Source organism: Puntigrus tetrazona, chromosome 6, assembly GCF_018831695.1.
Source record: "Puntigrus tetrazona isolate hp1 chromosome 6, ASM1883169v1, whole genome shotgun sequence".
NCBI lineage: Eukaryota > Metazoa > Chordata > Actinopteri > Cypriniformes > Cyprinidae > Puntigrus > Puntigrus tetrazona.
This window is the reverse complement of record NC_056704.1, coordinates 3580037-3602414: the sequence shown is the minus strand read 5'-3', so window position 1 is coordinate 3602414 and position 22378 is coordinate 3580037. Positions and strand designations below refer to the sequence as shown.

The following is a 22378-nucleotide window of genomic DNA, read 5'->3' as shown; positions in this document are numbered from 1 at the left end:
TGGGGCTATATTTATTATTTTAGGTCTTTGCAGCAGTCCTGTAAAAGTCGTTCTTAGGAACCGATTCCAAGTAGTGTTCTGTTCATAATGGGGATCTTGACGTGACTTCCGTTACCTCCGTGGAGAATTTACTGAGCTGTCAGTGTTGACTGGCACAGAGCTGAGCGAGTCATTTGGATTCCAGTGAAACAAGACATGTATTGTTCCGTGTTCCCTGTCGGAGACACTACAGAATTCCTCCAACCCTCACCCAAACTCCATCTCCCTCACACGGCCTATCAAATCGCCGTCTGACACTTAAAACAAACAAGTTGTCTGACCGCCAGAAGCAAGGGCATAAGCACTGTACCACACACACACCACTGACTGCTGAGTTTCTAAGCTGGGAATCTCAGTCAAAACAAGGTTAGGTCATATTTCACAGTGAAATCCAAATTAAAAAAAGGAAATAATATTAGTTATTATCATAATGCATCCAGACACTATTAAAAAAAGATATTTAAAAAAAAACATTTAAAACAATAGATGGACAAAATAGATGTACTGTTACAGAAATAACCTTAAAATAGCTCTATTTCATTATAAAAAAAAATAACCATTTTAAAAAGTGCTCTTGTAAATATGGCCTTTTTCAAAACTGTCATGACTAAAAAACGCTATAGGTGTGGAACTAATAATGATTTGACACTTTTACAGTTTTACGGTATTAAATAATAATGAAAATATTTAGTTTGTGGATTAAAATTGCTGAAAGGAACTCAAAGAACAAGCAAGGGCCCTAATCCTTGTAGCCAGCGCACCCACAGAGTCATCCAGAGTCAATATCAAATGTATGCTATGCAGTGACAGCACTCTGTATTAAGTCACTATGCACATGCATTCATTTTTCATGCAATCTTCATTCATGGTCAGTTTGGGCTTCCTAATGAATCAGCCAAGTTACGCTTCCTTCCAGATGGATCCAGCTAACTCTAAAGTTAGCCAGCTAGAGGGACCAGGGCCCAGGTCTACAAGCCATGGGAGTGTTTGAAAGTACACAATGCGCTGGTAAGCAGAGACCTACAGCATCGTATACCTTCACCTGGCGATTCATGGAGACTAGAGACATCATAAAAAGACGCTCTTTGGATATTCTGAATCTCTATGGTCGAGAGACAGAGAAAGGGGGCAAAGGGGGGATAAACAAGAAAAAAAGCAAAATAAAAAAGTAGTAGTAGAACACAGCTGGCACATATAAAAAGACATTAATGGTAGTTAACACACTGGTTAGTGCTGTGCAACACAAGTGAGAATAAGCAAAAGTCTTCATTGCATTGCTCTAGTTTCTAATGTTTTTGGATGTACATACTTTTTATTTGACCATTTAAAAATCCCGCTGATCGATCTTAGCACACACATTCTATTTGCATTTACTTAAGTAATTACTCTCCCACAGTATTACTAATTTTATATAAAAAGGGCATTATGTAAATTATTATACACAGACATTTTCGCTGGAAATGCTGAAATAACAAACAATATATGTGACACTGGACCACAAAACCAGTCTTAAATTGATGTGGTATATTTGGAACAATAGCCAAAAATACATTGTATGGGTCAAAATTATAGATTTTTCTTTTATGCAAAAAATCATTAGTCTATTAAGTAAAGATTGTGTTCCATTAAGATTTTTGGTAAATTATAAATATTAAAACTTGCATTCTGATTTGTAATATGCACTACTAAGAACTTAATTTGGAAAACTTAAAAAGGTAATTTTTAAGTATTTTATAAGTATTTTGATTTTGATTTTTTTTTTGCACCCCCAGATTTTCAAATAGTTCTTGGTCAAATATTGTCCTATCCTAACAAATCATGCATCAATGGAAAGGAATTATTTATTCAGCTTTTAGATGTTGTATGAATCTCAATTTTGAAAAATGTACACTTATGACTGGTTTTGTGGTCCTGGGTCAATTATGACACATCCCACTCTGTATTATTTCATATTTCCTCACTGCTTTAATCTATAATTAATGTGAAGAAGCTCCGCTTACAACTAAAATGAAAATATATCTGTTGCGATATCAACAGTATTGCAAAACGTCTTGTAGTGGGGGAAGCTATTAATTACAGTTACAAAGAGTTGAAATGTGACTAACATTAAAATGTATGCATCAAACCACCGAAATGCATGCCAATCTCTTTTTACAAGAAAGACAAGACGTGAAACTGAAGACTGAAAACAACAGTCTCTTTCTTCACAGAGTGGGAGTGTAGAACCATAAAAGCAACCCATTTAACGTTTCACGTGTCTGGGAATCTGGAAGGCACTTGAGAAGAAAACGGCTTACCATCCTTCCACAGTTCAGCCACAAACTTATCCGTGGACTGGTGCAGGAGTGTGGCCACGTTGTCATTTAAAGGGTCCATGTTTTTCATCAGCCACTCATCTGCTTTATAGTCAACCTGCGAAATAGGAGAAATAAACAGTATGTTAACAACCTCAAGATGGGAAGAATGGAATCAAGCCAGGATCAGTTCAATCTAGATCGTTTAGCATCTAATTTAAGAGGTACTGCGGTTCAGCTGTCGTGGGGTCTTTTTTATAGCGTTATGTAACTACTGAAAGTGATAAAGTATGAATCAATGTACTATTTTCCTTTCCTTAAACAACAGGAAACAAAGCAAACTCAAATTTTCTGGCTTTTAACCCAAACATAGCTCAAAGGGAGAGAAATATCAAAAGTTCCTCATTTCATGCAGTGTCAAGTTTCTATAACAAACAGCTCACTGATCTGAAACAGATGTGGCCTATGGTTAGCACATACCACAGCTGGATGCTGCTACCCTTGAAAGACAGCAACGCAACATTTCACTGCAAGCCAGTGTGACCTGACTAAATCCAATTACATAAGGTTACGATGCATTCCTTGTTTCTTTGAAACACTAACAACAGGCCTTCATTACAGAAACCATCACAGGACTGAAGTACAAGAGATGAAGCCAACAGCTAAGTGTAGTTTCATTAATCTGAATTTAGACGTACCCTGCCAGCGTAGTGAATGATGCAGAAATCTGCTTTGTCCTTCAGCTGCCGTGGTTTCTGGAACTTGGCATGAGTGCCTTGCTCTTGTACCAGTTTGTCCACAAAGGTTTTATCAGTGGCTTTTGGAAACCAGCACTCCTCATCCAACAGAGCCAACACACCGGGGGGATTTGCCTGGGAATGGTAGCATAAGATCGATCAAAACAACTTCTAGAAAAGCCAACAGAAAGCATTAAAACGTTCTTTGCTTCCACAATAACTTCTAAACACTTGAAATTTTGCAAATGTTTGGGGTAGAAAATATTTCTAGCAACCCAGGATAAAAACACAAAGGTTGTGAGAACACACCGGTCTCTCGATGAGGTCAATGCATGGCTGCAGATCCAAGCCAAAGTCGATGAAGCTCCATTCGATGCCTTCACGCTGATACTCCTCCTGCTCCAGGATGAACATGGTGTGGTTGAACAGCTGCTGAAGCTTCTCGTTGGTATAGTTGATGCAGAGCTGCTCAAATGAGTTCAGCTGCCAAGAGATATAAAATATGATCAAACAGTCTTTGCCCATAGCATGTTTAGTCCCAGAACATGCATAATAGATTCCTTAACCAACATCGTTATCTTCAATATCAATTTCACTTAACTAAATACTGCAGCTATAAGTGGGCATCCAATTAACCTACTTGCTGTAAACCTTGTAATTTTATCCTAACCATAATTACATTACTCTAAGCAGTTGCATCTTATCCAAACCAAGACAGCAAGGACATCCTCCAGTAAGGAGGAAACCTTCTTATGGACTTCTTCTTAAATTTTAAATATTATTTTTTAAATTCCATTTCTTCCATTCGTTTTAATAGTCTAATTGCATTTTATTACTCAAAAAGCACCTATAAGTGTATTAATGATTTAATTATCAAAAACACTGGTACGAAATATTCATAATCATCTTTAAAAATCTAATTAAAAGCAAATTTAAATGAACAATTCCTTTTATTTTTGAAAAACAGTGATCACAATAAAGCTTTACTACTAATACATGGAAGAAAAACTATAATAATAAAATTGATACTAAACGTTTGAAAAATAATGTATTACTACTTTGAGAAGTACATTCTGTGGCACAACAGGAATATATTTCTGTAAAAAAATCAAGAACTCAATTCATTCTTAATTTCTGTTGTTCTGTTTAAGTCACTGTTTTAATCGGTGATGAAACCCACTAATACTGTGGTATGCTTAAAATCTGTTAATCTGTGAAAATTATTTAGGACGTATTTTATCAGTATTTTCAAATTCTTGCATTGCCTGCATTTTTAGAAAACCTCCCATGACCTCTGATTTGTTGTAGCATAGTGATTAATATCCATGATTTAGTGTAAAAGACAGCTGAGCACTAAATCTAAGGAAGCCGCACCTGGAATATCTCAAAGCCAGCAATGTCCAGGATACCAATGAAGGAAGCTCCCTGGCGCTTGGTCCTGTCCAGAGCTTTATTAATGCGGTGAACAAGCCAGCGGAACAACCTTTCGTATGTGGCCTTGGCCAGGGCTTCCACTGCAAAGTCAGCCTGGTCAGAGAAACAGAGAGACAGAGGATCGGATCAAGGGGAAAATTACAAACCTCACATTTACAAAAATGTGCATTATGATATATGATCAAACTATCAAAACATAGATACAAAAGTAAGGTTGGGTATCAAGAACCAGTTTCATTTTAGAAACACTTTCACTTTTTCTAAATATCGCGGTGTCAATACGACTCATGCTTCTTTTTTATTGGAATCCATAATTCAAATACCCAATCCTAAAAGTGGTAAGAAAAACTGAAATTATCCTCCAGTGGAATTATATTCCAAACAGATTTCCCAAACAGTACCCCTCTGCAGAATTCATTCAATTATGACGATATTTTAATGACAGCAGACTAACAGTCCATTGTTAGAAAAGGACAGAGGTGAAAAGGAAACGTGAACAGAACAAAAGTACAGCAACGGTCAACAATCAGGCCTGACAAGATTCCAGAGATATAACACTAATGAAAACATTGCTTCATAGCTAAAAGGGTGGGTGATTTGACAGATATACAGTGGAAAACTTAGTTCATTACCTGCTCTTTAGTTTGGGCCTTTTGTACATAGTCTCTGCCCACTTTAATTCTTGGAGACAGGATGGCACGTGTGAACTCCATGACATTCATGCCAAGCAGGTGGCAAAGCTTTTGAGCAGCTGAAAAACAGAACGCACACACTTGTTCACAAATTAGTTCTCTAATGCAAGCTTACCAAAAATGGTGACATTCTTTTTTCGATTTATAGGATTTTAGAAGCATCCCTTATGCACTTAAATAGTGGTGAAAGAAGTCATGAATATAAGAGGTATTTCAAATAAGTCAGGTCGTTATTGCAATTTACTGACTTCTAAACCCCTACAGCTCATTCAGCAGCCAAACAAACCCCAAGAGTTCCCACTTCAGGACCACCAGCACAACTATAACTTTCCTGCATCAAGTAGTGAATGACATGGTGGCGTAAACAGATGAAAATTTCAATATCATACCATGAAGGGTGATGATAAAAACGAATAAATCAAAATGCCAGTGGAGTACGCTTGCTGGAATGCATCGTGACGGTAACATGGTCGCTTTTGGGGCTCTTACGTAAACGTGTTTGATTTAACGCAACTTAGCACAACTATTTCTGTATTTTCTTTTAATAAGAAACGCATCCAAAAACCATTCAAACTGTCATCATGGGAGCCCAAGAGAAGTCCAACGGGTAATTTGTCAAAACAGAGAAGTGGAGAACTGCACAAAAACATCTGCCGCAGAGGTTAGATTGGAGGGTAGCGTGGATACTGAACACACTTTAATGCTAATGCACTGCCAAAAGATTTAAGTACTTCACATAATAAATTAGATTTCCATTACTGAAAAAAACTTCTGTGCAAAATAAGGCATTACGCATTTCTGATATTTGTAAAACAGATGAGTACCTGTATTTTCCGGCATAGAGGCCTGGTCAGTGTTTCTCTCCTTCTTGAATACAATGTTGCCAAACTGCAGAACAGCTGATACCACCTTGAGCATTGCTGCAGTGATGAAGCAAAAGGACAAGAGCGTCACCAGTATGTGGGTAGTCGACATGGAATGTGGCATGTTTATACTATAAACTATTCAAATCGGATTTTCGTTATTTATTGTATACTAGGAATGACAAAAAGTTACACAATTTAAAATTACGATCATTCCTTTTGTTCCCAATATGTTTTCTTTATTTATTCCTATATGTTAATCAATATTTTCTAATATTTTAGTAGATGAGGTCTGTATGATAAAACTGGACAGTTAGATTTAAGCAGCAGTTTTATTTTCTTTAAACAAATTAACAATTCAACAAAAATATAACTTAAGAGAATAAAAAAAAAAAGTTAACAGTGTGAAAAGTGTTTAATGAAACAGGTAAATCATGTACTAATTTGTTAGTTACTTCATCTTAACTGCATGCCTTAAAATAATAATAACAGAGAAACTTCATGACCATTTCCAATGCAGGCACAATGGAGGCAAAAAGATGTGCAATAACTGTTTATGATGATTTACTAGTATGCATAAATAAAGCAGCAGTAAATATACAATGTAGTAGAAGTAGATTTGTTTCATTTATGCTTACATAAGATTTCATCATGGGAGAAGCTCATAATATGCATAGCTTCCATGGTCTCTTGGAAATTGTCCTTGTCCTGTTGGCCAGGAATGGGAATGTTACCGTTGGAGAGGAAGCGGTAGTTATTGAAGCCCTCCAGGAGTAGATCAGCTGCCAGAACAACAAGAGCATTAACACAGCTGCAATCTTCTCTAGACAGCGGACTGCACCATACTCTTCATAATCAGTCTGAATGTTTCACATGTTAAGAATAGCCATGCTTCATTACATCCATGCTGACTTAGTCTCCCAATCTCACTGATAAAAACATTAACCATGTAGAAGAGAGCTACTCACATCTTAGATGTTCTCCAGCACCAGCCAAGAGCTGGTAGAAGACATGGAAGGTACGCTCATCTTTGGCTTGGCGAATAGCCCTGGACTTTTCAAGAAGATCTTTGGACTGAGTTAAGGGTAAGCACAAATCCAATTTACATCTAATTTTCAAACCTACGTCAAATCAAAGCTGTACTTCTGCTTAAACTACTACTTGTGCTGAAAAATGAAGACGCAGAGATTCACTCATTCAAGGACTAGATCTTGCAGCTATTTACAGCATTGCTCAAATGGAATGGAATGGTTATCAGATCAGGATACAGGTTTCAATGTTGGCCCCCACAATGTAACCGGTTACATCAAAGTTTATGCGGATGAACTTGCCCTGTGGAAAGACGAATATTTAAGATGATTTGTTTTTTTCTATGACATGCTTATACTGGTCATGCTTTATAAACCATAACATTGCATCATAATTATCATTATACATGTGCCTAATCAACATTTCTAAAAATTTATTTGAGCAGATGGTTATCTACTAATAGTTGTCTTGTACATCCATGCCATGCAGCACGTTTTAAAGCTCTATTTGAAAGGAATCTGTACTCAAAGCATGCATTAAAGGCTAACAAACATGCTAATTTGCAGCAAATTCCCCCTAAAATAATTACCTAAAGGAAGGTCTGAAGAATCAAATTCCTCTGTGGTTTTTGATTTGTTTGTATGCTTAAGAGCTTTCTGCTGACTTTGACGCATGCCAGCGAAAACTCAATCAGCTGACAAGAGGAGCTGATGCAAGACAGAAGGCTACTTCTCTCAGATCGCTGAATGTGGATTTTAGTGAGTGCGTACCTAAATAGCCCTTTCCAGATGCTACATGCATAATATAAATGTCTTTGTAAAGTAATAAATAAACATATAAATCAGTAAAAATAAATGTCTTTGCCAGAATGTAATAAAACAACGTGGCAATGTTTAAAGGGTCATGAAACCATAAGCAACATTTTCAGAGGTTTTATGTTGCAATTCACAGAAGACAATGCTAGCGCGCTTTATTTTTAAAGCAATAAAATGGTATTTTATTTATTTTTTTAAATGGTAGTTATTTCTGCAATAACTATTTGTACATTTATTTATTAGTTTAACATACATTGAACTTACATAACCATGTGTAATATATGTTCACTATTGTCCCATTCACTGCAAAGTGAATTGCAGCGTGCATTTGTGGGAAGCATTGATGTTTTTAACTCGAAGAGAATAAAATCAAATCGTCTGAATCCAAAGACACTGTTGTTTTGTCTGTCCACACCCACTTTTGTGGTGAGAACTAACCAGTGCTAAAACAGGGTTGCAGTATGAAAAACAGAGGTGGAATTATCACATCAGACTTAACAGAGCAACTTACAAAGCGTGAAGAATTGTCATTTTTTACTGTCTTGGCATTCCCAAAGGATTCCAGAATAGGGTTTGCCTGCAGGAGTTGACGCTCTAACTCTCCCTGTAATGCAAAAGTCACTGGTTAGAAACATTAAATATTGAAATACATGATTAATTGAAGTTTCATACAAGAACAAATACAAAAGTTCAAAGGTAGTGTTTAACTAAAAAGCAATAAAAAAAATTAAATAAAAAAATGTTTATGAACAATGAAAAGAATCCCAGTGAAAACATTCCATTTATTCACCAATAAACAGAGTGAAAAACATTTCCAATTTTTTAAACTTGCAAATTTCAGCATTACATAAAAAAAAAAAAAAATGTATAAAAAAAAAAGATCACTGCAGATTGCAGACTGCAGATCACCGTGGGTTAGTTTGTATTATTTGTAAAGTCTTTTTAAAGGGCTACACCACCCCAAAATGAAAATGTCCTTCCAATCCTGTAAAAGCTTTGTTCGACAGTATTGTTGTTTTCTTTGTGCAAAAAGTATTCTTGTAGCTCCACGGTTGAACCACTAATGGCAGATGAAGCAATCAGACATCTTTCATGCTTGTTCATAATTGTTTGGTCAATGGGACAGTCAAAAGCCTCGTGGTTTCCATCTAAAAAAAAATTCCAAAGATGAAACAAAGCTTTTTCGAGTTTAGAACAACATGGGGGAGGTTTCATTTCAGGGTGGAATAACCCTTTAACATCCGCTTTTTAATACACAAACTTTGGAGTAGGACGACTGGCTCCAAACTCAAAAGTTCTATATTATTTTCAATCACAAATACTATTTATTTACTGTATTCTTCACAGTATTTTGTTACGAGTGGCTAACAATGATCAGCTTGCTTCCATAGCAAAGCCGTTTCTCTTCATTTGACCCTCAAACCAGAAACAGATCATCTGGATGCAGTAAAAATACACTAGCCTACAAACCTAATTAAAGCCTGGGTAGCCATGAGAGGCTTTTTGTGCAAATTCTCACTGGTTGCCTGAAATACAGGCATTGGGTGGGTTAGAGAGGAAACTCCTCAAATTAGCAACAACAGACGCCCAAAGCCCCACTGTGCCACATCACAGAGTTAAACTGCATCACAGCTCCCCCAGCAACAAATCTGGGACATCCACCCCCTTACATCCTCTAGTTACCCTCAGTGTTGTCCATGTCCACTAGATAGGAAGTTTAGACAGGTGTCCTATTGTTCTGGCATTTGTCATGAGACAGAAACCATGGTATAAGAGAGAATGACCACTGACCAGTGGATTTTGTGGTTTAAAGTTTAAAGCATTTTCATGCTTATGTAAATTTAATATTATAAAAAGCCTCTAAATAAACTGCAAAGTTGAACAGTTGCTGAATTGCTTAAATATATCTGAGAGAGACAAAAAAAAAAAAAGAGTAACTAAAGTCAATCAGTGCAATAAACTTTTAAAAAGCATTAGCGATGAAGCTTAATGAGGGAAAAAAAAAACAGGTTTCACTCCCATCTGGAGATAAATGAACCATTGATATGACAAAATTGCATTATCAATGAACATTTTTAGCAAATCATGATCTGATAAGATTAAGTCAAAAAGTTACTTTCATCATTATAGAAAGTATGCCAAGAACTACTGGCATTCGAGCTGCTCTTTGTAGCGGAGCTCTTTGCAAATGGACATTCCAGACCTTTCCAACTGCATGGATGGAGCAGAGTAACATGTGATCTGACAAATGGGAATTTAGCACTGCGACCACTGCACCATCATGCAGTATTTTTAAAGTGTAGCGTTTTACAGACATGTGAATTACTTGACATCACCCCCAAAAGAACAGTAAATAAATCCACAGAGAACAGAAAAGAAGAATTAAGAAAGCAGATGTTATATGGCAGAATGAGAAGTCGTTAGTAAAAACGAATAAATAAAAGATGAGGGTGAAATGAACAAAAATGACTGTTTGCTAGGACCAAAGAAGTACGGTAGCATGAGATAATAGAAATGAGAAAAAACAAGGGACTACAGGCTACTCACATAAAACAGGATTCCGTTCTGTAATCAAATCATTATCATGGAAACAGAGGTGTTAATGTCACAGAGGGAAATACACGAACAAACGACAGACAAAACTCACGAGCAAGGGGTGATTTAAAAGCTGAACAAAATGTGCTGTGAATACTGAACACGTGTAAAGGATACTTTCTCGGTTTAGAATGTTGCTGGTCTAAACAGAACTGACCTTTATGTGTGGTGCTAAAAACACTCAATTTCATCTTAGACATCCGCTCAGGTTGTATATCAACTCTTTACTTACATACGACTACGATAAACAAAAAATGACTTTAAAATGTCACATCATGCAAATATATTACTACTCCCCAGCTATCCAGCCCAGTTAACTAGGGTTCCCTCTATTATGCTTTATCCAACACTAAAGATGGACACAGTACACACACACACACACACACACACATTCAAAACCATTTAACAAATGTGACAAAATATGCACAAATAATTCAAATGTAAATCCCTTAAAGCAATGTGTTTACTTATTTCAGAAATATCCCAGAGTGCTGAAAATTCCCCCTTGGATTGGCTACATTCCATTGGTGTTTATACAGCAGGTTAGTTTCGCATGCACAAGCAGAGCAGGTATAAAAAGCTTAGAGGGAACTTGCCTGGAGTTTGACTGCTTTAGGAGATTCTGGCTGTTTGTATATAATAAACAAATGTAATATGTTAGAAGGCATCGGGGCCACATTCTCCAAGAGTCTTAGACCACAGGACAGATCTAAGCCTTTATTATGTTGCATAAATTTGGCCATGCGAACACATTAAGACCAATAACCGCAGCATGTAAAACTCTTCAGCATGCTTGCATATATTTTAGAAAGGTAATACATGCTATCACATATTAAGAGACTGATAAAACTGCAAAAGGATGGCGAACTACAGGCCAGCGCTGCAACCACCAGGATGTTTTTTCCCCCACATGTAATACTTGCACACTCAGTTAAGAGTCAGCAGTTATTAATACATGTTCATCTAGACAACATTATCAGTACATTAGATTCTAAACAAAACACTATCAATGACATACAAGTGCATGTTATCCACTGATGTATGTTAATTGGTTAAAATTACTCCTCTAGCAAAAGCTCCCCAATGTCATTGTAACTGGATAAAATAAATTATAAGACATTACAAATTAAAGAGTACATTATGAGAGCTCAAACTGTAAATTCTGTACTGGTAAGGTATAAAAACTGAATATTTGTTTAACAACCTACTTGTAAATTCCGCTCAAAAAAGTCAAGATGCTTAAAAGCACCCGCAATACAACAATAGAATTAGACCGATGTCTTTGCCCACTGCATCTCACTCTCTCTCTTTTTTTATAACGATGGGATATCAATAGTCTGTCTTCTAAAAGGACTTCTAAAGACATCTCAACTTTTTTTTTTATTCCATTATCTTACGTAAACACTGCCTAAAGATGAAGATGATAACCCCTAATTACATAAAGGTCTTAAAACAGATTAGGAAAAATCAAGTGAAAACAGTTTAGTCAGATGTAGAATCATGTATAATTTTGCATACGATTCTATAAATTGCTAGTTTTTTAACAGTAAGCATCATTATTCTACTCTGCTCAGCACTGCCTCCTACTGAGGTGTGACAGTTTCCCCGAAACATGCCGACATATCCCTCTCTCCACACCTATATGATCAGTGAAATAACAAGAAATGACACATGAATGATTCAGCGAACGGCGAAGAATAGAACTCACTGGAATGTTGTGGTCCTTCCTTCCTTTGTGAGACGAAGCAACGTGAGCCAGGTACTGGATGACTTTTTTGGTATTTTCTGTCTTTCCAGCACCTGATTCCCCTCTGCAAGAGAAGATTCCAATCAAAAGCAAACACAAAAATATCATTAGAATAATAAAATACCCAAATGAAATAAAACACAACAGATTGGATAGACATTTAAGCACATTTGCATTCCACAAGCTAAATTAAGCATGGGGCTGCATGCTGCATCACAGGTCTGCTAGCTCTGCTGTTTGTTTTTACAGCTGCAGCTCCTTTTAGCAGCTAGGGCTCTGATTGAGGACGATTTGGTCCATAGTGCTTGCGCGTGGGCTTTATTAAGTAAACATTAAAAGTATTTTATAATAAGTGACCAAAATGCATATTAAGCATGTCAGTGATATTATAACGCAATGACATGTATGCAAGAAATATTGTTCTTCACAAGTATAATTCAAGAATTGTTCTCCCCAGTCTGCCCATAAATGGAAAAAAAATAAAATCTTTAGAAAGACAGCCAAAGTTTTTCCACAAAGGCCTGTGAAGTTATTCACCCAATATTGGCTTCAATTAGGCTTGTTGCGACAGACGGTGTGGGCGGACATACCGGCGTCAAGCTGCAACACCGGTTACGTCACTTGCCCACTGTGACACCATTCCACACAGTGCTTTAGATTTTTTTTATAGTAATAAAAATAATTTAGTTCGGTCAGGGAACAGACAATTCAAACTGAACGTGGCCGCATCTAAGGAACCGCATTCGAGCACAGATCAGATTTAATTTAATCACATGAAAGTGAGTCGAGTCGAGTCGAGCTAACTGACAAGACGATGATGGAAGAGTTTCAAAACGAAATGCAAAAGGCAAAAAGTATTTTTGATTTTGAAAAGCCCGTTTAAAAAAAAAAAAAAAAATATATATATAAAAATTTTTTTGCTTTTTTTTCCCAAATTTTTGGGTGATTTTTAGTTTTGTATACTAATTTAAACACTGTGCAAGTTATTTTTTATTTTATTGTTATATTTGTATTTGTTTTGCTTAAATTGGATTCAAGCAATTAATGTAGAATTGCCGCTAACGTAAAAGTGGAAGTAAAATTTGTTTTTTTTTAAACTGGGCTATTTAAAAGCAAGTAGGAGAATAGGAATCGACAAATTTAAAAGTAAAGGAAAGCGAGGAAAAGATTTTAAAAATAAAGAAATAAAAACAGACTCACTATATAAATTGACATCATGAACAGTTCATGATAAAACTATCAATAAAGTTGACCCTTGAAAGCACCCCAGCTACAGCAATAGATGATTCAACTGTTATCTTTGCCAAATGCATTGCATCCCACTGTTTATTGCATTTAAGACGTCATGGAAACAGCCTATCTTCTAAAAGAATCTCTTAAAACTCCTGCATTTTATTCCATCCTGAAGTAAATATTCTCATGTTGCACAAAACTAGCGAGATGTATTATTTGGAATCTACTGGATTCTATAAAACGCTCAACATTCTACAAAACATTCTATAAAACACTAAAGGCTTTCATGCTCCAAAAGGAATAATAAAAAGCACAATAAAAGTAGTCAGCGTGATTCAACATTATATTCAGTTCTTCTGAAGCCATAAATTGTCTTTATTCATTTATAGGGATTCCTTAACTCTATCTACATAGACACATGTCTTTATAGTGGGTGTGAAGAATGGAATATGCTGCGGTGTATCGACAGGTCAGAAGGGGTCGACTCTGAGAGAGGATGTTAAAACACACTCTCATAACCTCTTACAGCACCACTAAGACATGAAAGAGGCTGTTTACTTATTTACAACGTGCAAAGACAATAATTCAGGCTTAATGCATCAAAAGATCACATTTCTATGGATGAATTCTTACCGACTGACTAGAAATATTTGCTATGTGTGTGACTCACACTGTGAATGCTCTACATGCCGAACAGCTGCTGATATTTAATACCACAATGATACATGACTCAGGCATAGCTGTACATGTATGATTCCAAAAAAGCCTATTCCTGTGCAGCACTGGGGATGTGACATCACTTCTATCAGCCCCGACTGATTGACGTAATCTGTATCTGCTGAATAGAGATGACCTAATGGTTACTCACGTGCAAAGAATCGATTGGTCCTCACGATCTACAAAACAAGGAGACAGAAAAGAAAAACGGGTCAGCATTTACAGCTCGGTTCACCTGAGCCTTTAACTCAAAAATCTATCCACTTTGACATTTAAAAGAACCTAAAACAGAAAAAAGACAAACATTTCACCACAAAGTGATTTGTCAAATAAAAACCAAGACATTGACATTGTAGTTTATTTCTACCCAATTATTACTACAATCTGCTGTCATATTTGTATATACTCAACACTGCATATTATGACGACTCTGTCTTTCCAACAGACGGAAAGTTTTCGTGAAAGAAAAACACAGCGGAGAGAGAAAGATGGCTCAGTTAAAATGAAAATAAGTGCCAACTGAAAACGCTGCGCTGGCCTAAAAAGCCAAGCCAAAAAACATCTGCAAAACTCGTTCTGTCACATCTCGTCAATATTCAAAAGAGGTTTCCCACTCATCTGTACATCTCACTTTATAAACAGGTTGGTCTTTCACCAAACGGAATGGATTTCGCATTTTGAAAGGGAAGGCTTCATAAGAAAACAGTTTCACAGAGATACTAAACCTCTGCGAGAGGAAGATAGGGGACATCATGTGACCGCTTACTTGAGGATGGCTTTTAAAATAGGCATACTTCTTATATATGATACAGATTGCCATTTTACTGACTTTGATGTTTTAGCTCCAAACCCACGGCCCTACTTAAGCATTTCATTTCCCATGCACACACAGTTAACTCAGTCAACTCAGGTAATATGCAAGATGCTTGCATGAACATTATCCTATGCACGAGAAAGCCTCCGATATGCTTTAAGTGCACTGATCTAACATCATCTTACGTTAAACAAACACTGATGCACAGAGTACAGGTAATTGGGTTTGAGAATTAAGAGACTATGGCCAATACTGGCCACAATGTCAGAACACACTGGGCTCAGGTCATGCCCAGAGAACAAAAACACAATCTGAATTGAAACAGATCAGCAGATTTAATGTACTCCTCATACAGGACGTCTGATTCAGTAAGCTCATAAAATAAACGACTTCCTCTGCATTGTACAGCAGCTACAAAACCACATACGCAGTACTCGTCAAGCTTTTTGTGCGTCACACTGGAGCGTGTATTCGTTTTTATTACAGCATTACAGCATAACTTTCTGCATCCTCTTCCAAAGGGTTTTGATTCACATGAATACATTTTCTGTTAACCAGGGGCAAACGAACACACACCCACCCTGGGAGCTCTTCCAAGTGATCATTTGGGTGGTGTCTCGGTTCCCGAATCTGCAGAATGTTGCTAATGATGTAGATAAATAACTTCATGTCACTGTTAAACTGTTGCTCTTGCAGTATCAGATAGCTGTTGAGAACAGGCCATCCTTGAAACGCCAGGCATCTGTGTGTGTCTGGTGGAACCAAGAAGCACAAGATAAGATAAACCTGGCCAACCCAACCCAAAAATGGTCACCACAGACATCTTTTCTTTTCAGGAGCAAGTCATGGATTTAAAATGTTTTACATTTTGGCATATCACTCGTTCAGTGCTGTTTGTTCTACACTTGATCTACTTTACAATAAGAAAGAATTATATGAATCTTAATCTAAAGTTGCTCTTTTATTTCACATTGTATTGGGAGCTTTGTTAGATTTGTTGCATGTCTCGGTGTGAAGAGATTGCAGCAAATCAATCCAAGATCTCCATTAAAATGAAATACCAGCTGTGCTTTTGAAGCTCTGCTTGTAGACTGATCACCGCTTCACTAAAGCAGTCAGAGTTATGATTGTTTTATACATAATTTAGCATCCTCAGAAGACTTGTGGAGAAGATTCATCAAGCTCCTAAAAAGTAGAGGTTGTTTAAAATGTCACAACCAATTTGCTTTTAGGCCTGGAAAGGAGCCTGTTCTGCAGCCCTGTAATGAGACAGGGGTATCTGACTAAGTCCACCTATGGGAACAGAGGATGCCTGAAAACAAAATAGTGCTGACTGCTTTCCTGTTCTGACAGCAGGAGGTCAGGGCTGTCTGGGATGAAGAGGATCTACAACTGGGCACATCCTCAGTATGGGGTTTCCTCCACCTGGACTCACTAAAGGTCTAAACTCGAGAACCCGCCCTCATATAAGAGGCCAAATGCGTAACAGAATATTGGAAAGAATGATAATGCACTACAATGAAGCATGTAAAAATTGTTAGAATAACACATTCGATTTAAAAGCTAGACGGCAAAAAACAAGGCCTCAATATGCCCTCACACATGAATCGACAGGAACAAAATGTTGGACTGATATTGTCATAAGCAGAGCTATGAAACATGGCATGTTCAGAGAAAGTTTTAGAAAAAAAAAAAAAAAAAAAAGGTTCAAGGCTCAGGTTACAAGAACTGGAAGCAGTTCCAGGGTGTAGACGCTTCCTTTTGTGTGGCGTACATCAACCTCTCTGAACATTCATGACACTATCTGCCTCGAATACGGAGACACCGATATGGCAGCCAAGGATTCTGAAGAATGGCCTCTCCTATCAGCACAGCTGCAGAAAAGGGAAGCATATAATCAAGTGAAGAGAGGGCTCTTGACTACTTTTCACTGCATCCTTTGTCAAGGCCTTAGCAACTCTTCTCTGAATAATGAGCGGCTGATTACAGAGATTCCAGCGCAATTCAGACCCAGTCGTAAGAATGTGTTGAAATAATTAAAAATGTAACGGAGCTCTAAACAAGCATTCAGAGATAACTCACAAACTATTATCTTTGTAATATGAAAAGGCTTGGTCAGCAGATCATACATGCATACTTCCTGTTTCATTTAATTTACTCAGATTAGTTCCAAACCTGCTCTGGAAAATGTGTGGGGCAGGCCATTCCAGTGTAATTAAATGTTTTTAATAAAAAAAAAAATTCATAGAAACCTCAGGCATGAAAAGTACACTTTGATGACATTTATTTTTTAGAAATTATACATTTTATATTCTATATAAACAGAATAGGCACAATAGTCTGGAATCACAAATATAAATTTCTTCATACATATGCAGACAAATTACTACAAATCAAATTCCATACTGCATAGCGTGCAATAAATATTCAAGTGTGTGAAAACAAATATTTAAATTTGATATGGTATTGGTATTTGATTTGCTTAACATCTTTTAAATAACTACCCGTCTCCACATAAATCGTCATCATAAACTATTTATTTAGTGTTAGTCCTTTAAACATTTTCACACAGGAAGTATACTTTTAATTTAAAATGGGAATAAAGACAAGTATAATTTTACAAAACTTAAATTTCCGTTTCAATGAAATGTTCTGTTGTACTTTTAAACTCTATAAATTTCCAAAATAAATAAGAATAATTTCGGAAGGATCACGTGAAATTCAACTTTTATAAATGATATCTACAGACAGTCAAAGCAGGGTAGTCTGGGAGTCTGGAGGGCCGCTGTGAGCTTCAACTCCAAGTTCTCACTCCGCACCCCTCAGCTGGCCTACCCTACCCCAACCCCCTCCACCGGACTAACCTACGACAGGACACATTCCTCACATACCAAACCACATCGCTGCCAGACACCAGAGAGACACAAAGGAAAGGCCTGCCAATGCTAGGGCCACAGACACTTTCACCTCTAACACGGGACACACAAACATTCATTACACTTTCTTATGTGCATGTGCCAAAGCTAGTAAAACTCAAAAACGCATAGGGCTCCTCAGTTCGCCACGGTTTCCAACAAATACAGTTTAGTGCAAAATATCATTACAGAACTTTTGGAAGTTTTTGGAAGCTACACAGGAACAACTGCAGTTCACAGAAAAAGGCAATTCCAACAAATAAGATAATTTGTGATCCTGAGATCTAGAGAAAGAAAGAAAAAAAAAAAAAAAAAAAAAAGAACTGCGCCTCCCATCAACCCATAAACAAGATTTACCACAGCTAAAAGAAATGACTGATGCTGAATGCCAAAAGGGCTGCCAATGATTTCATCTAGAGCAGCTTAAGGGTTGGAAAATATTTTAATAATGCATCAATTTATAATACGTGGTGATGATGGTTCTAAATTTGAATTTGCAATGAGTCCGTGTTTACATACTGATCAGACAATCATGTCTGTTTCACCCCTCGTGGTGATACAGAAAGGCAGTGAAGTGCAAAGTAAACAAAGCCTGTTAGAATGACTTCTCAGGAAGATGATACAATACTGACCGATGACAGAAGACACGAGGTCTGGCACTCTAGCCCTGTATGTGGCCTAATGCAAAGAAAAGTATTCTTATAACAAACAATCCACCATCGACTAGGCAATATGTCAAAAAAATAAAATATTATGGATTCTTTACTACAAACTGTAACACTTAACATTCTTAAAAGGGTCTTTAAGGGTAAAGTCACCCCAAAATTAAAATTATGTCATTAATTACAACTGAAATGATCCCTGATCAAGAAAGATCATAGTAAATACGTCGGTAAAACAGTCCATGTGATATCAGTGGTTCAACTTCAGTTTTACCAAGCTAGAATACTTTGGCGCAAAATAAAAACAACAAATTACTGTACCAATGTTCTCCCTGAGAACATTGGTACATTCTCTGCCATTTTGAGGAGAATAGGATTAGGTTTACACCTATGGGAAAACCAAGTATGTGTTGTGATAACTCATGGGAGAAGAATGGTTGAGTAAACTGTCATTTGTTTTCTTTGTGGAAAAAAAAAAAAAAAAAAAAAAAAAGTTTGTTGAAAGTACACTCTAGGAAAATTCTCCTACAGTGTACTTTCAACAGAACATTTTTATATGAAGCAAATGACAATTGCAAAAGTAAACAGATAAAACACATGAGCTCATAGACATTGAAATCATTGGCCTTAGTGAATCATTTGTATAAAGTGCAAAAGCAACAAGAGGGCAACGACAAGCATCCGCAACAGAATAACCAGCCCATCTGCTGCAACTGCTGTCCGAAGGAATTTATCGTGTAGCTGTTTGAAGCGAGGAGCCCGTCAGTCACTCACTGAGAAATATGACTCACTAGCTGAGCCAGATATGGCCTGATCAGTGGAGACACAAACTACTGGAGACTGCAGCTCTGTTACACAGAACACCATCATGATTGCATGTCATTCATCTTTATCAAATTACAACCCAAACATCTAGAGACCTTCAGACTACTCGTATGAAATGCTGCACAATCTTAGGTCCTAAATATTTTCCTACTATGAGGATACGTTACAATCTACAAGAGGATTAATTCAGAGACATGTTGTCCTTGGGGGAATTAAATAATAAAATATATGATATCAGCTGATGTTTAGCAAGCTAAGAATACATTGTGTTATTGTCAGAGGCTCAGCTCACAGAAGCATTATGGGATAGTGTAACCATGTAGTGTAGGAGGGCAGTTGTTTCCTGATCCTGTTGTGCTCAAGGGGTGTGTTTGGCAATGTGGGCAACCGGCCTCAGACTACTGCAAAAACACCGCAAAGGTCATGGCCGTCTGACACAAACAACCCTCGTAAACCCTGGACCCTTCATACTATGAGGATTTACAAACAAAAACACTCAAGATTTATTTATGCATGACATATTTATACATACTCAAACACAGTGTGGTCTTCTGTATGGGATTAGATGAGGGTCAAAACTATGTATCAGAAAATAATATTTAATATTTTTTAGCACTTTGATAACGTTACAACGATTTTGGCACAAATATAGGTCCATTTTTGTCAGGTGTAATACCATATTATTGCACAGACCAATATTGATAATGCCATGTCCACAAACATGCAAAGTAGAGTTATATTGACATATGGCCATATTACTTTTGATATATGGTCATAGTCTGTTAGAACACGGTCTGAATACAATTAGATGGTTACCTAAAACAAGCTCGATTTAAGAAGCAAAAATTGCTGCATGAAAAGGTAAAGTAATATGCATTATCCACAGTGCTAAGTCTAAGAAGTCCTGAGGAAAGCACAGCTGATTTGAAACAGGTATAAATATGTTTTTGAGTTCCTCTTGGAATGTCTTTGAAATATAGAGTCTCTGGTCACTGTAATCTACACGAGATCTCTATGTTCCAGTGGGCTCAGAACCAGATGAGATCGCTCTGCAACAACCTGGGACAAGTTCAAAAGGACAAAGTCATGAAACACATTACTGCTCATTAAACATGTATTGGTAACAGGTGGGTCAAAAACTCCAAAAGAACAGTAACTATCCTAGCACACGACAACCAATTCCATCTCATTCCATGCCTAACTGATAAGTTAGGGGGCCCGACATCTCTTAGCATAATTGAAATTTAAGTGTGCCTCCGCACTGGGTAAATGTGGTTGTGAGATTGCCATTTTACAGGCTGTAATTATATGTTTCAGACATAACTTTCCAGTCAGTAACCGTGTTTAGATTTCATAGCTTCCATATGCCTTGAAGAGAGACGGGTGCCACTGACATTCCTGCGCTCCAGTGGCTATACTGACTGGGCCTTTTCCAAAAATGTTACTGTTGAAGTGAAGATCAGCACTTCCAAAGTTCTTAAACTTGTTATAATTAGCCCTTTGTAACCAAGTTCAGTCAGTAGCCAGAGAGGGGGATTATGGCTGGTTTCTGGCAACCTAATCAAAGACAGATGTGAATGGATGTGTGTCCAGGGGCATTATGAAATTTACCTTAGTATGAGCCAAGTCTCATTTAACCTTTAAAGCTGCATGTTAGACATGTCATTAAACAAATACTCTTTTACTAGACCAATACAGAGTAGTATTACCTGACCTGTTAGGTTTGTTATACTTCATAAGCATACAATCCTCTAACTGATCACGTTAATATTATTATCTATAGACTGTATTTTAACAAACTTCATTGTGTCCAGAGTAATAGCAAAGTCTCTCTGTTTAAATGGGAAAATCCTGAAATATCAAAAACTGCTTGCTGCATTCAATTAAACTACATTTCAAATCATCAATAAATCTGACACAAACCCCTTAAATGTTGCTTTTTTTAAATGCTCAAATTGGGTTTTCAAATTTCTAAAAGACTAATAGTTGACTAACACTAATCTTGCAAAAGTGCACGCACATATCTAGCAATGGGGGTTATTTTACACAGCATTTACTCGATTGTCATACACACATCTGCTGGACTGATATCAGCTGATAAATATTGGTCATCTGAACTATTGCTGTACAACAAAAACTAAGCAGAAAACGCTAACGGCAGAAGAAAATGTGCTGGCTTGTTACTATTACGCTTTAGAGACATAATCTTAGCATACCATATCAGATTCTTTGATTAAACTTTGGCCAGTTTTGAAGCTCTGATTAAACAACATAACAGGGTGGCTCGCAACCATAAATGTGATCGAAACCCCAAGTGTGCTTAAACAATAACTGGAACGAATCCAAAACGGAGGAAAGGAGAAGTTAAAAAACTTTGTTGCGCAGTCATAATCCCTGTAGCCCTAATGATGTCGGTGCGTGAAGCGTAATTAGGAGTGTTCCCTACAGAGGCAGACACCAGGATCCATGTGTCCCGGCCACACTTGACCTAGCACGTCACAGTATGTACTGCCCCCCTCAACCATGGGCACACAAAGGCGACATTGTACCCCGCAATGCAGGTCAGCCTCTCCTTCCCAGCCTGGGACGGCTCTTGTTCACTGGCCTCTGACAGATCTAGACAACTGGTCTGTCCTTCTACGTGAGTCAGCTTTGGTAGGAATTCAGCACTGCATTAATAACAAATGCTTCTCCATTTCCTGAACAAACTTCTTTAATTCTATGTTAAAGACATTTACGGATACAAAAAAGTAATTATGTTTTGCATATAAATCACAAACTGTTCAAAAGTTTAAGGACAGCAAGTTTAAAAAAAAATTTAATCAAGTCTTTCACATTATTAATTACAAAACATTTAAAATAAGTGCTCTATACTTTACAAAAACATGAAAAATGTAATATATTCTTCCTGAGTAGCATGTATGAAGGAAGGAACAGTTGACACTGAATAATATATGGAGTAATGGC

At 37.1% G+C, this 22378-nt stretch overlaps 1 protein-coding gene across 3 annotated transcripts in view; it reads right to left on the bottom strand.

The window, feature by feature from the left end:
- myh10 (myosin, heavy chain 10, non-muscle) overlaps positions 1 to 22378 on the bottom strand; it is a 44900-nt gene that overhangs the window by 14881 nt on the left and 7641 nt on the right. The window contains exons 4-17 of one of the 3 annotated variants that reach the window (XM_043241584.1): positions 14347 to 14374; positions 12207 to 12309; positions 11095 to 11124; positions 10451 to 10468; positions 8415 to 8507; positions 7328 to 7391; positions 7028 to 7126; positions 6698 to 6841; positions 6021 to 6116; positions 5137 to 5255; positions 4445 to 4597; positions 3380 to 3553; positions 3032 to 3205; positions 2337 to 2451 (exon numbers count right to left, since the gene is read on the bottom strand). In XM_043241584.1, coding sequence (XP_043097519.1) covers positions 2337 to 2451; positions 3032 to 3205; positions 3380 to 3553; positions 4445 to 4597; positions 5137 to 5255; positions 6021 to 6116; positions 6698 to 6841; positions 7028 to 7126; positions 7328 to 7391; positions 8415 to 8507; positions 10451 to 10468; positions 11095 to 11124; positions 12207 to 12309; positions 14347 to 14374 — 1410 coding nt within the window. The remainder of the gene's footprint in view (positions 1 to 2336; positions 2452 to 3031; positions 3206 to 3379; positions 3554 to 4444; positions 4598 to 5136; positions 5256 to 6020; positions 6117 to 6697; positions 6842 to 7027; positions 7127 to 7327; positions 7392 to 8414; positions 8508 to 10450; positions 10469 to 11094; positions 11125 to 12206; positions 12310 to 14346; positions 14375 to 22378) is intronic. The other 2 variants (XM_043241585.1, XM_043241586.1) reach the window with 2 other exon arrangements.